General features: G+C 47.7%; 1 protein-coding gene across 8 annotated transcripts; it reads left to right on the plus strand.

Moving 5' to 3' along the window:
- Positions 1-1,839: 1,839 nt before the first annotated feature.
- LOC128930196 (uncharacterized) lies at positions 1,840-10,705 on the plus strand. 8 transcript variants are annotated; one of them, XR_013529979.1, is made up of 6 exons: positions 1,840-2,568; positions 7,026-7,101; positions 7,828-7,999; positions 8,794-9,027; positions 9,208-9,290; positions 9,539-10,705. XR_013529979.1 is itself a non-coding variant. In XM_078357305.1 (5 exons), the coding sequence occupies exons 1-4, from the start codon at positions 5,505-5,507 to the stop codon at positions 9,256-9,258; spliced, it is 426 nt and encodes a 141-aa protein (XP_078213431.1). In that variant the 5' UTR covers positions 1,840-5,504; the 3' UTR covers positions 9,259-9,290; positions 9,539-9,728. The 8 variants fall into 8 exon arrangements, 2 of the variants coding, with proteins under 2 accessions (XP_078213431.1, XP_078213429.1); XR_013529981.1 differs by lacking the exon at positions 1,840-2,568 and adding an exon at positions 5,212-5,302; XR_013529982.1 differs by lacking the exon at positions 1,840-2,568 and adding an exon at positions 6,619-6,749.
- The last annotated feature ends 3,815 nt before the right edge of the window (positions 10,706-14,520 follow it).

Here is a 14,520-nt window from a genome sequence, read left to right on the forward strand (position 1 = left end):
CATCTCTACTAAAAATACAAACATCAGCCAGGCGTGGTGGTGGGCACCTGTAATCCCAGCTACTCAAGAGGCTAAGGCACGAAAATTGCTTGAACCTGGGAGGTGGAGGTTGCAGTGAGCTGAGGTTGTGCCCCTGCACTCCAGCCTGGGCGACAGAGCAAGACTGTCTGAAAAAGAAAGAAAGAAAAAGTTTAAAATGAGCTTTAAAAGACTGACTTACAGGCTGGGAATGGTGGCTCATAATTATAATCCCGGCACTTTGCAGGGCTGAGGTGGACAGGTTGCTTGAGTCTAGGAGTTCGAGACCAGCCTGGGCAACATGCTGAAAGCCTGTCTCTTCGATTAAAAAAAAAGGACTTGCTTACAATATCTCATACTTGTAATTGGAGGTCATACCTCCAAGAATAACTACAAAAACTTTTATTTTTCTTTGTATTAAGAAACCAAATCAACAAAAATTCTTCTTCCAGACAACCTCTATAAACATTCCAAACTAAAATTGATGAGATTCCTTTTGGAGTATTTTCTTGTTCCAAATAAAGAAATCTTGTCATATTAAGAGCTTTTTGCAGACTCAAATGTAAGGTGACACCTTATACTTGCCTATCCATCTTATGTTTCTCTTTGCTGTGCTGGTCTGAGTAGACAGGGTTGGTAATGACCCCAAATGGAACACTTCTCTAGAGAAGTGATAGGGAGAGCTCTCGCAGTGCCCTTCATCAGAAGTACCCATTACCTAGTGCCCTTGTTGGCACTGGAGCTGGAAGGCTCAGGATATCAGGGAACAGGCTGCCCACAGTCCTGGAAGCAGGCCTGGTGGCACAGGCCTGGGTATGGAGTGTCAGTTGTGGCAGAAGAGGGGAGAGTCACTGTTTTCTTCATTAGTTAATGTCTGTCGCCTGGAGGGAGGGCAAGAGCCATGGTCTACACAGCCAAAGTGAGAGGGTGGTTGAGCAATTCTCTAGCAAAGTCAGGCAAGCGTATTTAGGCTGAGGAGCCCTGGTTCCCACAGCCTAAAGTGTTAGGAATGGAGAGTGAAAGGAAGAGAAAACCAGTCCATATTTGTCTTATATGAATTTTGTAGCAATGGCTTTTCCAAAGGGGGAAAGAAAAAGTTATTTTATTTTTTCGCACTTGGACGTATTTATCTTTGTTGTGGCTTCTTTTTTTTTGTTTTGTTTTTAATTGTACTTTAAGTTCTTGGGTACATGTGCAGATCTTGCAGGATTGTTTTTAAAACGGGATTGAAAAAGAGGATGTGTTCCATATGGACATAGTAGGCCATTTACCGACGAGTTACTATGATAAAACAGATCTACTGGGCCTGTGTGGGAAGCCTGGAATTCTTTTTCTTTATAGTCTTTTCCCTTAGGGATACATTGCATTATTCCACAATAGGTTGATGATAATCTTTGAGAGATTTACTTCTGAGACTTCTCAGTGTGGCTTCATTCACACTTCACATTTCATAAGAGAGATGATTTTGGCTACTTTGAAAGAACCCTCCCTCAAACATAAAGATCACAGCATCACGACGTTAGAATGTCTGTCTCAACATTTCAGTGCTAGAAGATTTATTAGAATACAGATGAATAAAATAAGATAAACACAATCCCAGTGTGCTCAAACTGAGAGCACGTTCTTTTTTTGAAAACGTTTTCTTCTTCTTCTTCTTTTTTTTTTTTTGATGAGCTAAGTGTTAATTATAACCCAAAAAGAAGGAAAAGTGTGAGATTAGGTAAGTGTCTGCTAGATCCATCACTGACGTGCATTCTGTGAAATGGGCTTAGAGGTCACTGGTTGCATCTGCAGGAACAAGTTCACTTGTTGTTTATTCTCAGTCTGATTGGGCCACCACTGAAAACAGAAGGTGAACTACGGTCCAGAGGCCCTCTGTGAGATTCAGGTCTGCCTTGGAGGGTCGCTTCCATCGAGGGCGCGCATGATGAAGTCTGCAGGCAGCGCTTGGGCAACGCCAGGTGGCCACTGGCCAGGGTAGAAGTTAAACCAGGAGATGGCCATCAAATGCAGTTGCTGGGTTTTGCACATCTTTCCCAAGCTTCTGAGCTGAGCAGGAAAGAGAGACGTTTGTCTGGGGATTTATCTCATCTCTAAGACGCTCTTATAGACGAACTCTACCAGTTCTATGTAGAACTCTGTGTCATTTCTATAAGTCACTCTTTAATCTGAAACTTTCTGTTTGCTCAAGAGGAAAACAAGTCTGACTTGCATACCACTGAGGATTTAGATTGGACAGTTTATGTCTGTCACCTGCGCCCCCACAGCGTCTTCTACCAATGCTATCCTGCACTGATTTTTCCAGCAACCTGGGAGGCAGCCTCATAGGTTGTTTGGGATGTCTTTTGATTGTGTTTAAAAACTTCTGACAGATTTCCTGCACATCCTAGGATAAATGTGTTTCCTGTGAATTGTGATGATTTCTTACACTACATTTGCAAGCCTGTGTATGCATCTGCAGGAACCGTAATCCGGCTCTGGGAAGGAATGCTGCTGTGACCGCAAAACTGTTTCTGCGGAATTTCTCTAGTGTAGTCATCCTGCCTTCAGGTCAGTGAATAGATGGTGTCTGGACAGCGTCTGGCACAAATACTTTAACCTTAAAGCTTAATGTGTAACTGGTATCCTTTCCCCTTCTGTGTCAGCAGTGGGCCACAGGATACTGTAAATAAGGATTCTGGTTCATAAATGGGCATCTGCTCTTCCAGGGGAGGGGAAGGCTGCATAAGCAGTTTTGAAATTCATGCTGCAAGTGATAAGATAATTTGAGTAACCTGTAAGACCTGTGGATTCACAGGTTTCAAAAACAGGAAAGTCTCTTGTTTGAAAACCCTCTAAAGCAACATGTGGGCTTAGAAAAGCAGGCTGCTTGTGGTTTGGTGATTGTACTTCCTTATTGATATAATGGCCACTGATGCAAGGCCTCCTGGGATTGCAGCCCGGTGACCGCAGGCCCGACGGTTACCCTGGCCGAGTTCTGAAACAGCCCGGGGCTTTCAGCACAGATGAGAAGTCTAAAAATTTCCCTTTTCATTTCCTCTCTTGTGTGACTTTGTCATTTTTTAAAATAAACTGGTCACAGAAAAGGGAATTTTGCCCAGGCTTTTAAGGAGTTTATCTCAACCTAGTAGCTTCCCTGCCACTCCTCTAAACTCCCTCCCCAAAAACCCCAAGTTAAAAAAAAATGATCTATTCTTGTAGATTTTTGTCTGTGAGTCTATGTTTCATTCATCTGCTTTTAGGCTGGATTTATAACAAGCAGATCTTTTAAAACGGTATGATTTTAAAATAAAATGAAAAAAACATGCTGAGATCTTTCCACAGCTTTGGCTTCTGGGAGCTGGAAGCGCAGGTAAGTGCTACATCTTCTGGAAACCTAACCCTAGCAGGCCAAGTGGGAGGCTCTTTTGGTCAAATACTCTGAGGACTCATGCTTGAGTTCTGAAGTAAGTGAAAGCAGATGCCATTCCTGTGCGACATAGCTAACTGACCGCAGCCTAGAAAGTTCTGTTGGCCAGCTGCGACGGTCTTAAGCCCTGAAAACATTCCGCATCAGAACTCAGCTTCAGAAAGGGGTTCCTGCTCTTCCCTCTGCCCTGGAGAGATTCATGCGTGACAGCTTGTGGGATGACTGTGCATTTAGGCAACTACTTTTCCTCTCTCCCTCCAGGAGGAAAAGAGAGCAAAAAGGTAGAACTCACTTCCACACCCAAATTTCTCCTGAAGGCACTGTGCCTGTTTGCTACACATGTTAGGTACACATGTTTGCATCTACACATGCATGCATGCGTTACGTATGTTACTTGGTCCAGCCTTAGCGCTCCTTTTGTTTTTCAGTGAATTGAAAGAAGGTAACCTTTGGAAGTGTGTATTTTAGTGTTCCGGCAGATTACCAGTAAAACATGCTGACTCTTACCAAACGGCCCCATCTTGCCAAATCTTCTCTCTTGGCCCTGATGATCTGCAATTTAAAACCAAGGCCCAGGTCGACTGAACAGCAGAGTTGACTGTTCGCTTGCTCACTCTCTCTCCTCTCTCTTTTTTTCCTGTAAGCCCAATAAATCTGCCCCAGTCACGTCATTGAGGCCACAAGGAAATATAATCCTGCCAAGTGTGGGAGTTAGCAAAAACTGCCAAAGCCTTAAGGTTACAGAGAGAGCGAGAACCACTTTCTGGGTTATGCACGTCTACTGTGTGTGTACATGAGCGCCATGCGTATGCGCTGCCTGTGTGCGTGGGTACTGTGTGCGTGCATGGGCGCCATGCGTGTGCGCCGCCTGTGTGCGTGGTACTGTGTGCGTGCATGGGCGCCATGCGTGTGCGCCGCCTGTGTGCGTGGGTACTGTGTGCGTGCATGGGCGCCATGCGTGTGCGCCGCCTGTGTGCGTGGGTACTGTGTGCGTGCATGGGCGCCATGCGTGTGCGCCGCCTGTGTGCGTGGGTACTGTGTGCGTGCATGGGCGCCATGCGTGTGCGCCGCCTGTGTGCGTGGGTACTGTGTGCGTGCATGGGCGCCATGCGTGTGCGCCGCCTGTGTGCGTGGGTACTGTGTGCGTGCATGGGCGCCATGCGTGTGCGCCGCCTGTGTGCGTGGGTACTGTGTGCGTGCATGGGCGCCATGCGTGTGCGCCGCCTGTGTGCGTGGGTACTGTGTGCGTGCATGGGCGCCATGCGTGTGCGCCGCCTGTGTGCGTGGGTACTGTGTGCGTGCATGGGCGCCATGCGTGTGTGCCGCCTGTGTGCGTGGGTACTGTGTGCGTGCATGGGCGCCATGCGTGTGCGCCGCCTGTGTGCGTGGGTACTGTGTGCGTGCATGGGCGCCATGCGTGTGCGCCGCCTGTGTGCGTGGGTACTGTGTGCGTGCATGGGCACCATGTGGATTCACCATGCATTACCACGTGTGCATGAGCACCATGTCTGTGTACTGAGAGTGTATGTGTCTAGTGGTTGTGTGTACTATGAGAAGCTGAGCACTGTGCTATGTCTGGGCACATATTTACAGTATGTATGCTGTGTCCTATGTGTATATACCATGCACTTGCGCACATATACTGTGTGTGCAGCACACTAGATGCCACAGAAAAGGTGTAGGGAAGGTCAGTGACGGGGAGTTAGAGGGATGCAGCTGTGAGTCAGGTCTGCTTGGGAACAAGTAAATCACTTAAGGACACGATGCTTTTCATCTGGTTTGCTGCTCTTTTCCTCTTAAGCAGCCTGCGCTGAGATTGCAGAAACCTGAAAGAGGCAGTGTGTATCCCACCTCCCCGTCCTGCGTGACTCTCAAGTGAGTTTTCTTTAAGTATCTTTTTCTTCAGCCTCAGGAAAAAGAGGATCTTAGAAAGGAAGGAGCAAGGATCCAACATCACACTGTTTTTGTTAGCTGTGTGTGTGTTTCCTGCATATCCAAAGGACAGAGGAGATGAGAAAGCAAAAGAAGAGAAACGAGGAATCAGATTGGAAAGACAGTACGAGTTTGTACTTATGAAATGAAACTTCTGTGCCTCTACACAGGCCTGGGAGTCTGTCCCAATTTCCTGTCTCTAACCTCACTGTAAGTGCTGACCCACTTCTGGCTATCTTTGTTTCTTTGAAAACGCTCACTGTGTGATTGGAGTTGGCTTGCTGACTCTGTTCTCTATCCTCCCCACCACCTGAGTCCCGAAGGGCAGTCCTTCCCACCTCACGCCCAGTAATTATGGGTGAGTGCAGAGCCAAAGGATGGCAGGGTTTTGTTGGTGGTGTGACAAACGGGTCACCCCTTTCCTCGCAATCAGAGACACAGGGACAAGCAGCTTGCACCTGCACGTGGAGCTTTGCACATGGCCTTTGCTGATTTTCCTCTCTGAGGCATGCCCTCTCCACTAAAGATGGGCACCTTCCTGCGTTCCGGAATTCTGGGGGGTGTGCTGACGTTATGCTCCCGCCCCAGCTCTGTGCTTTGGGTCCAGGGCAGGGAGTGTGCGTAGCTACTTATCTAGGATTGCAACCTGAGTCAACAGTGGAACCAGGAAGTGAACTCAGGGTCCGGCATTGTACGGAAAGTTGGGTGTATTTACTTTTCTCTTAAAGCAAACTTTGATTGACTCTTTAATAAGTTACCATGGGGGATATAGTTCTGGTGAAATTTGACTTGGCATCTAAATCTAAGTCACATATTGATAATGGAGAAGAGGAACAGGGAGTCTTTTACGTTTTTCCAGTTTTATCATTAACCCCAAGTTTGGAAATCTGTTTGCTTTTAAAAGTTTCAGTTTCCCAGTTTAGGAAGGCGACAGTTCTTTACTGAGGAGTGTTTTTTTTTGTTTGTTTGTTTGTTTTGTTTTTTGAGACGGAGTCTCGCTCTGCCACCCAGGCTGGAGTGCAGTGGTGCGATCTCAGCTCACTGCAAATTCCACCTCCTGGGTTCAAGCGATTCTCCTGCCTCAGCCTCCTGAGCAACTGGGGCTACAGTCAATCCCAGGATTGCTACACCTGGGTCATTTTTTTTGTATTTTTAGTAGAGATGGGGTTTCAACATGTTGACCAGGCTGGCCTCAAACTCCTGACCTCAGGTGATCAGCCTACCTCAGCCTCAAAGTGCTGGGATTACAGGCATGAGTCAACCTGGCCTGATGAGGTTTTTGATGTCCTTTGTGGACAGGCCTGTCACCTGGCTGGCACACAGCACTGTGGGAACCTCTGGCAGGGCTGTGTGAGGAATTAGAGTGACCTCGACTTCCGGCAAGCTCAATGTGGGTCTCAACTCTGTCACTTTAGGTGTCACCTGGGCAATCCCTTCCCTTCTTTGGCCTCGATGTCCTCCTCTGTGAAGTGAGGGTAAAAAGTCTCTCCCTTTTTACCCTCACTTAGAGGGCTCAGCAAGGAGGAGGTAGAGGAGGAGGACATGGAGGTGAAGGGCTGGCTGGGGGTGTGGAATGCAGCATACACTTAGAGGGGCAAGTTATCAGGGTTATTTATTACTGAAGTCATTTTAATTGTGGGTCATAAAATTTGTTTTCTCTTTCCAGAAATTTCTGCAGGACGTCACCTGTGCAAGGTACACAGTGTGATGACAGGCTCTGTGCTTTTTCTGCTTGGGTCCATGTGAGTGTCTGGAGCTGCCCTTCAAGGCCGGGGGTAGAAGAATGATTCTGCCTCCCTGCTGAGAGGGATGTGGGTCCTTCGGGGGTCGGGGTGAAGCTTCCTCTCCTTTCTGCTGACAGCACTTCCTCATTAAATGCAGAGATCTGCAAAAAGGAAAAATAAAAACACACACAAAAAATTAGGCATCAAAGACCCTCCTCTTAGGCCCATGGGGATTTGGGGGATGGGTTATTTCTTTGCTTTCCCAAAGGACCCAAGGAGAGCTTCTGGGGAGAGGGAGAGCACCCTTTCTGAGGATTCCCGACAGGTCTGTCTCCGGAGCTATAGGAGAGGCGGGAACTAGGGTGCAGATCATTTTCTGTGTTAAGGGCATCCAAGGAAAGAAGAGAGTGACCCCTTATGACTTGAGAGGCCCGTAAAGATGGGCCCTGGGTGAGCAGTGGCCAGGAGGGTGCAGGGATGGGTGTGCCTTGGGGGCTGGCAGTGAGGACTGCATTGTCCCTAGACAGTTTAAAGACAAGAATCAATCCAGCTCCAAGTCAGACTGCTTTTAAACCATTTTAATTGCCACACACCATTAAGTCCAAACAATATCAGCGATAAAATCTCCTTCTGTTGGGCAGCCAGTCCTTCTACTCCCTCTTGGTGTGTCCTGAGAGCGGGGTAGGGAGGAGCTAGTGTGATCCGAAGACAAAGGAACCTGAGATATCTCTTTCCTCTTCCAAGCAAGAGAAGCTGGAGATGGCGAATGAGGGTCTGAAGAGAGAAAGGAAGAGTGGGAACTTCCACAGCCAGTGAGGCGGGCAACGCAGGCTCTGCCTCTCTCCCCCGCCCATCTAGGAGGAGGGTCTGGTGTGGAGTCCATGAGGGGCTGGGGCCCTACTTTGGAGGGAATACGGTAAGCAGACAGTACAGCCAAGCAGACAGTCCTGCAGATCGAGGATGTGACAAAGAACTGTAGCATCCTCTGTGTGTAAAGACACCCTTGCTTCTGTCCTGACCCACAGACGGGGGCTTCTCCTGCCCTGCCATGCTGCTGCCATTTCTGGTGGAAATAGCTTAAAAGACTCCTGCTTATCAACAGTGCAGGGGAATCGACCCATTACAACCCTCTGGTGAAGTGATACGGTTATGCCCATTTCATAGATGAGGAAATTGAGGCCCAGAAAGGTGCAGGAAGCTTCCCCAGCTGTGAAGTGGTAGATCTGGGACTTGTCTACCCCAGAGGCTGCCACCCCGACACCTCACTGCCCTCAAAGGCTGACGGGGGCCCCCCAGCAGCTGGAACCATTTCTTTTGAGTGCTTTGCACTGTGTGGAAGATCATTTTGGGGGATGCACGGAGCTCCCAGTTTGTTGTGATTCAGCACAACCCTGGGGGGTCCCCTATGGGATGTGGCCTTGATGGGCACAGTGCCAGCTAGCCAGAGACCCTCAGTGAATGGGCGGTTTCCAGAGGGCCTGGTGTTTTCTGCATGGCAAGGCTCCTACAGAGAGGTAGCCCTGTTTTCAGAGGGCAGTTTGCACCTCTGGTGGCTCCGGGGGCCCATGTTCCTATTGGATTCCTGCCCTGGAGGCAGGCCTGGAAGGGAGGTTGTGGGGCCGGGCTGCCAGCAGGGCCTGCCCTGTGCCAGGGCTTTTTCTGGTATGGAAAACTTGAGAAAAGCACCACCGCCACCTCTTTTTTGCTCAGGATTTGCTCATCTCTCCCCACCTGCTCCCGGGGCTCACGCCTGGAAGAAGGCTTAGGACATGGGGGAAATGTCTAATGTGGAGCCCACCTGCTGAGAAAGGACCCGGTGTGAAGGAAGAAGCCTTGTTCTGGTTCCTGATGACCCAGCCACCCATCGCCAGAGCTGAGCCTGGCCACAGGGCCCGCCTGCAGGAAGGGTTGGCTCATGGCTTCACGCTGCGCTCAGAGCCCAGGGTGAGGAACTCCAAGCCCGTTAAGCCTCAGCTGGCCAAAGTGCTAGATGCACGTGGTCTGCCTCCGTCGCAGCTTCCCTGAGAGCTTGCATCTTCCGAATTCTAGAGGCTCTCCCTTCGAGAAGACCTGCCTGTCTAGGTGATTTATGTGTCTCCTACCCTGTCTCCCTTTGTTCTGCAGAGCGGTGTGCATAAAAGGCTTTTGGGGAAGAGGAGAAGTGCCACTCGGTGACTTGCACAGGAAACTGGAAATCGGATCCCCAGGTCTACCCCTACTCCTCTGACTCATGCTTAAACAAAGCCAACAGACGCCCTGACCTTTGCTCCCTGCCTCTGATGCAGGCGGTACCTGCCAGCAGCCCGCTCTCCCGGCAATGCCAAGGGCTCACAAGAGTCCAGCATTTGGTAGCTTCCTAGGGGAATGAATCCTTCCAACTAATGCTATGCATGCAGCCTATGATTTTTTTTTTTTTTGTCTTCAACAATGTGAATACATTTTTTTTTCTCTTTAGATTGTCATCCATTATATTCATCAACACAGAGAGATGGAACATTTGGCAAAATTATTTTAAGTAGCACTCCAACCTGTGATCGTAATTTCAAATCAAGGAATTTGCTGAGCAGCTGTGGGGAAGAACAAAGGGCCCAAGAGTGATTTAGGGCCTAGGGGAAGGGAGGCGGTGGAGCTGAAGGCCCCAGCCGGTAGGTAGCAGAAACAGCTGGGGAAGCAGGTTGTGTGCACCCCCAGCCTTCTCAGCCCTGCCATCCCGTCCACACGTGCCTCATCAGAGAGTTTTCATCTGTTGAACACACCACATGCAGTGCTTCAAAACAGATAAAATGAGCATAGGATTCAGATTCAGTCTAATACCCTCGCTGAGAGCTTCGGCTTAGGAGTTGGATGGGCCTGGCCTTGAATCCTGGCTCAGCTGCTCACCGGCCTCAGTGGCATCATCTGTAAAATGGGGCTAATGTAGCAATCACTTTGTAGCAATTACTATGAGGATGAGTGTTTATTTGACCCAGTCGCTGGCATAGAACAGGTGTTCCAAATACTATTATTATCACCAATATGCAGAAACGTTCAACTGATACACTTGGTTTTCACAACCAATTAATTCAATGAACATCTACTGAGTACCCGTTATATGTCAGGCGCAGGCCTGGGTGTTGTACGGGTACAAACACGTAAAGCATAGGAATTGATATGCTATTAGACAAATTAAAAAATACTTCTATGACTCAGAAAGTAATAATGACTTCCAAGAATATTTAATTTACCAAAGAGCCTTTTTTTTTTTTTGAGATGGAGTCTTGCTCTCTCAGGCTGGAGTAAAATGGTGCCATCTTGTCTCACTGCAACCTCTGTCTCCCAGGTTCAAGCAATTCTCGTGCCTCAGCCTCCCAAGTAGCTGGAGTTACAGGCGCACGCCACCACACCTGGCTGGCTAATTTTTGTGTTTTTAGTAGAGATGGGGTTTCAGCGTGTTGCCCAGGCTGGTCTTAAACTCCTGACCTCAGGTGATCCAACCGCCTTGGCCTCCCAAAGTGCTGGGATTATAGGCATGAACCACCACACCCGGTCAAAAGAGCCTTTCTTAACAGAGAGTCTATTAGAAACAATTTGAAAAGAAAATATAGAGTTGAAAAAAATAAAAGGGAAGCTGTATTCTTTCTAATTGTTCTTGAACTTGTTGCTTTTCGATACAACTATTATCTAAATTAACTTAATTTCTTAAAATAAGCCCTGCTTCATATCCAGGAACCTTCAGTCAGACCTATTTACAAACAGCCGGGTTTGCCTGAGTGACTTTTAGTGACACATGCGTACTCAGAAAGGGTATCATTTGCCAGAGATTAGCCAGTTCTGCTGAATTCCAGTCTTCAGAATGAGAAGTCATCTAGTTCAAACTTTCATCCTTTTAATAGAATTTCTGGGAGATAACAGCTGAGCTTCTGCTCAGACTCTGCTAGGAATGGAGAACTTACCACTTCAAAACGTACATGCTGCCCGGGTTGGACAGCTCTAGTGTTCAAGATGGAATAATTCATGGGGAACTATTGAAAAGAATTTGCAAAGCACATCTCAAGGACAAAAATCCCTTCTGCTGTTTTTTTCCTTTCGTTTTGGTCTCAATCTCTGTGGTTTGGTGGAATTTAGACTGTCTGTCTTCCCCTTTTACTCCGAGCCTGCCCTCTGCCCCCGCCCCCCAGGGGAACACCAGTGGCTCTGATCACCATTGGGTGGCCAAGCGTATCTGGCTGCAGAAGTTTGGAACCAATACTCAGTTCAAGTTGCCCCTCTCCTTATTCCCTAGGGTGGCTCAACCAGGCTCTGCTTTCTTGGAAAACAACAGTGAACTTTGTTCAGCCCCAACCCGATTTCCAAACGGATGTTTGCTCACTGGCCTGCCCTCTCCAGCCGCTCCCCACTGCTGACCACTTCTTGAGCAAACCGCTAGCTGCTTCTGCTGTTCCAGCACTTCCTGGAAGGCAGCGCAAGGGGCCGGGGCAGATGGAACCCAAGCCCTGTTGCTTGTGGCCTTGGCTTACTGAGCCTGAGTCCGTCACCAGATCATTAGAAAAGGGACGTGTGTGTGCCTACCTTTGAAGCCAGTAGGCCAAAAGGAAGTGAGCAGGACAGCGCCGTAACACTTAGAGTACTGTGTTTGCTTCGCCCTTCTGGTTTTCTGCAGAATTGCTAGAATTTTTTTAAAAAGGAAGCAGCAAGTTGAGAGCAACTAAAGTAAAAAGAGAAAAGTGATACAAAGGGAAAGGTTTATTTTTGGAGCGCTTAGATTCTGAAACTCCTTCTGACTCTTACTACCTCTCCCATTCTCCTAGCTGGGCTCTTTGTCCTCATGGGGACTGTGCGCCTCTGATCTCACTGTAGCTCTGGGTCTTCTGGCTTTCTGGCTCCTGGAGTGAGCCCTTTCAATGAGGCCCTCCCTCAATTTCCCATCCCTCTTATTCTTCTGCCATCCAGACTCATCACAGCCCAAATCGGAGACTAGCTGGCTGCACAGCTACTCAGAGTGGCTGGAGACAGCCAGCCCCCGAGGCGACTTGTTCCACGGTGATCTGACTGGTTCACCCAGGGGTCTCGGACCTCACAGACCTTATCAGGAACATCAAATGGGGTTTGTGTGGCCCGAATGATATTTAAAACAATTTGATTTAGTTATGAGCATTGAAGAAACAGGACATCACCGGAAAATCCCGAGTTTTAGCTGCACTAGCAGACGGAACTGAGAGCTGGTGGTGCCTGGTCTTTTCCCACTCTGGAATGATCACTGCCTGGAGCTGAGAGGCAGCAGCTTCTCTGACATAGGGCACACATGATGTCTGCAACAACAGAGTGTCTTCCTGGACCCGGAACTGAGAATTAGATGTCACTGATCCATGGGCTTGCTTCCTCCCACTCCCCAGACAACCTGATTCGTGAGATGCCTGCCTGTTCCCCCGGACATCTGAGTTTGCAGCCCGTGCTCAGTAGAGTTTATTCAGCAGTCCTTTCGTGATCTGTAGTGGATTCCTGGCCCGCCACATTTCTAATGCGGTTGTTGCAAGTCTTGTCCAGACCTTTCAGACCCTTGATCTCTCTGGGAGACCGCGCCTCATACATTATTGAAAAGATTGAGGCCACATAACATGTGATTCAACGCCTCAGCTTTTTGCCTTTCGGCTTCTAAGGTCTCTGCTGTCCCTCCATTACTTCCTCCTTCTCTCCTTTCTGACTCCCTTTTTCTTTTTCTCATCAGTTTTAAAAATTGTAAAATAGAATGCACCTACAGAAACGGGAGGCCGAGGCAGGAGAATCGATTGAACCCGGGAGGCAGAGGTTGCAGTGAGCCCAGATCATGCCATTGCACTCCAGCCTGGGCGACAAGAGTGAAACTCTGTCTCTAAAACAAAACAAAACAAACCCCAAAAACAAAAACAGAGATAAACAGTTCAGTGATTTATCACAAAGTCAGCACCACTGTCATTATCAGCCTGGTTGAGAAACAGAACTCTGCCCTCACCCTGGATTTACTCCTTCTTCCCCCTGCCCACGTCTATCCTCCCTCCCTGTCAGAGGCGACCATTATCCTGACTTTTTATGTAAAGCACCTTTTCTTATCTTTACCACCAAAAAATATATATAAACAGATGTTCACAGCAGCTTTATTTATAACTGCAAACACTTGGAAGCAACCAAGATGTCCTTTAGTAGGTGAGCAGATAATAAACTGATACATCGGGCAATGCAGCATTATTCAGTCCTCAGAAGAAATGAGCTGTCAAGCCACGACATGGTATGGAAGAACCTTAAGTGCAAATCACTGAATGAAAGAAGACAGTCTGAAAGGACTATATGCTGTATGAGTCCAACTCTATGACATGCTGGAAAAGGCAAAACTGCAGAGGCAGTAAAAGGATCAGTAACTGCTAGAGGTTAGGGGGAGGGAGGGATCAATCGGTACAGCACAGAAGGTTTTTAGGGCAGTGAACTACTCTGTATGATGCTATCACGATGGACACCTGTCATACGTTTGTCAAAACGTATAGAATGTACAAGACCATCAGAGAACCCTAATGTGAACTATGGATCCTGGGGAGTACTGATGTGTCATTGCAGGCTTATGGATTGCAACAAACAAACCAGTTAGATGGGGGATGCTGATAGTGGGAAAGGCTGTGCTTATGTGGGGGCAGGAGGTATATGAGATATCTCTGTACCTTCTGTTCCATTTTGATGTAACCTAAAACTGCTCTCAAAAAATAAAATCTTAGGCCAGGTGCAGTGGCTCACGCCTGTAATCCCAGCACTTTGGGAGACCAAGGCGGGTGGATCATAAGGTCTGGAGTTCAAGACCAGCCTGGCCAACATGGTGAAACCCCCTCTCTACTAAAAATACAAAAATTAGCTGAGCATGGGGGCGCGTGCCTGTAGTCCCAGCTACTCAGGAGGCTAAGGCAGAAGAATAGCTTGAACCCAGGAAGCGGAGGTTGTAGTGAGCTGAGATCGCGCCACTGCACTCCAGCCTGAGTGACAGAGTGAGACTCTGTCTAAAAAATAATAAAAATAAAAATAAAATAAAATCTTTAAAAAAGGGAAAAAAGTCTCTTTAAATGCCAAAGTTTAGTTTTTTTGCTAAACTAAACTTTAGCATTTCAATGCTAAATCCTGTTTTTTCAACTTTAGATAAATGTAACTAAACAGTGTGCGTTCTTCCATGTGCCCCTCTTTTTACTCAACATTATACTTGTAAAAATCATCCAGGTTGTTAGGTGTAGTTTGTTTTTTATCAATGGTATAGGTGTAGTTTGCAGTTTTTAATCAACGGATACTGTTATATTAAAAAATGTGGCACAGTTTGTTTATCTGTTCTACTCTTGATGGACATTTAGGTTGTTTCCAGTCTAGGGCTATTATAAATGATGCCGCTATGATCATTCCTTCTGCTTGTGTGCAGGTGGAAGCATATGTGTATTTCTGAGGTCATTACTC

The sequence above is a fragment of the Callithrix jacchus genome, chromosome 19 (assembly GCF_049354715.1).
Source record: "Callithrix jacchus isolate 240 chromosome 19, calJac240_pri, whole genome shotgun sequence".
NCBI lineage: Eukaryota > Metazoa > Chordata > Mammalia > Primates > Cebidae > Callithrix > Callithrix jacchus.

Excerpts from the sequence above, each read along its gene's own strand:
- LOC128930196 (XM_078357303.1), top strand. The coding sequence starts at position 5,505 with ATGAAACTTCTGTGCCTCTACACAGGCCTGGGAGTCTGTCCCAATTTC. Across the intron at positions 7,102-8,793 it reads CTTTTTCTGCTTGGGTCCAT|GATTTGCTCATCTCTCCCCA; the intron begins GTGAGTGTCTGG and ends TTTTTTGCTCAG. Across the intron at positions 9,028-9,207 it reads CGCTGCGCTCAGAGCCCAGG|AGCGGTGTGCATAAAAGGCT; the intron begins GTGAGGAACTCC and ends TTTGTTCTGCAG.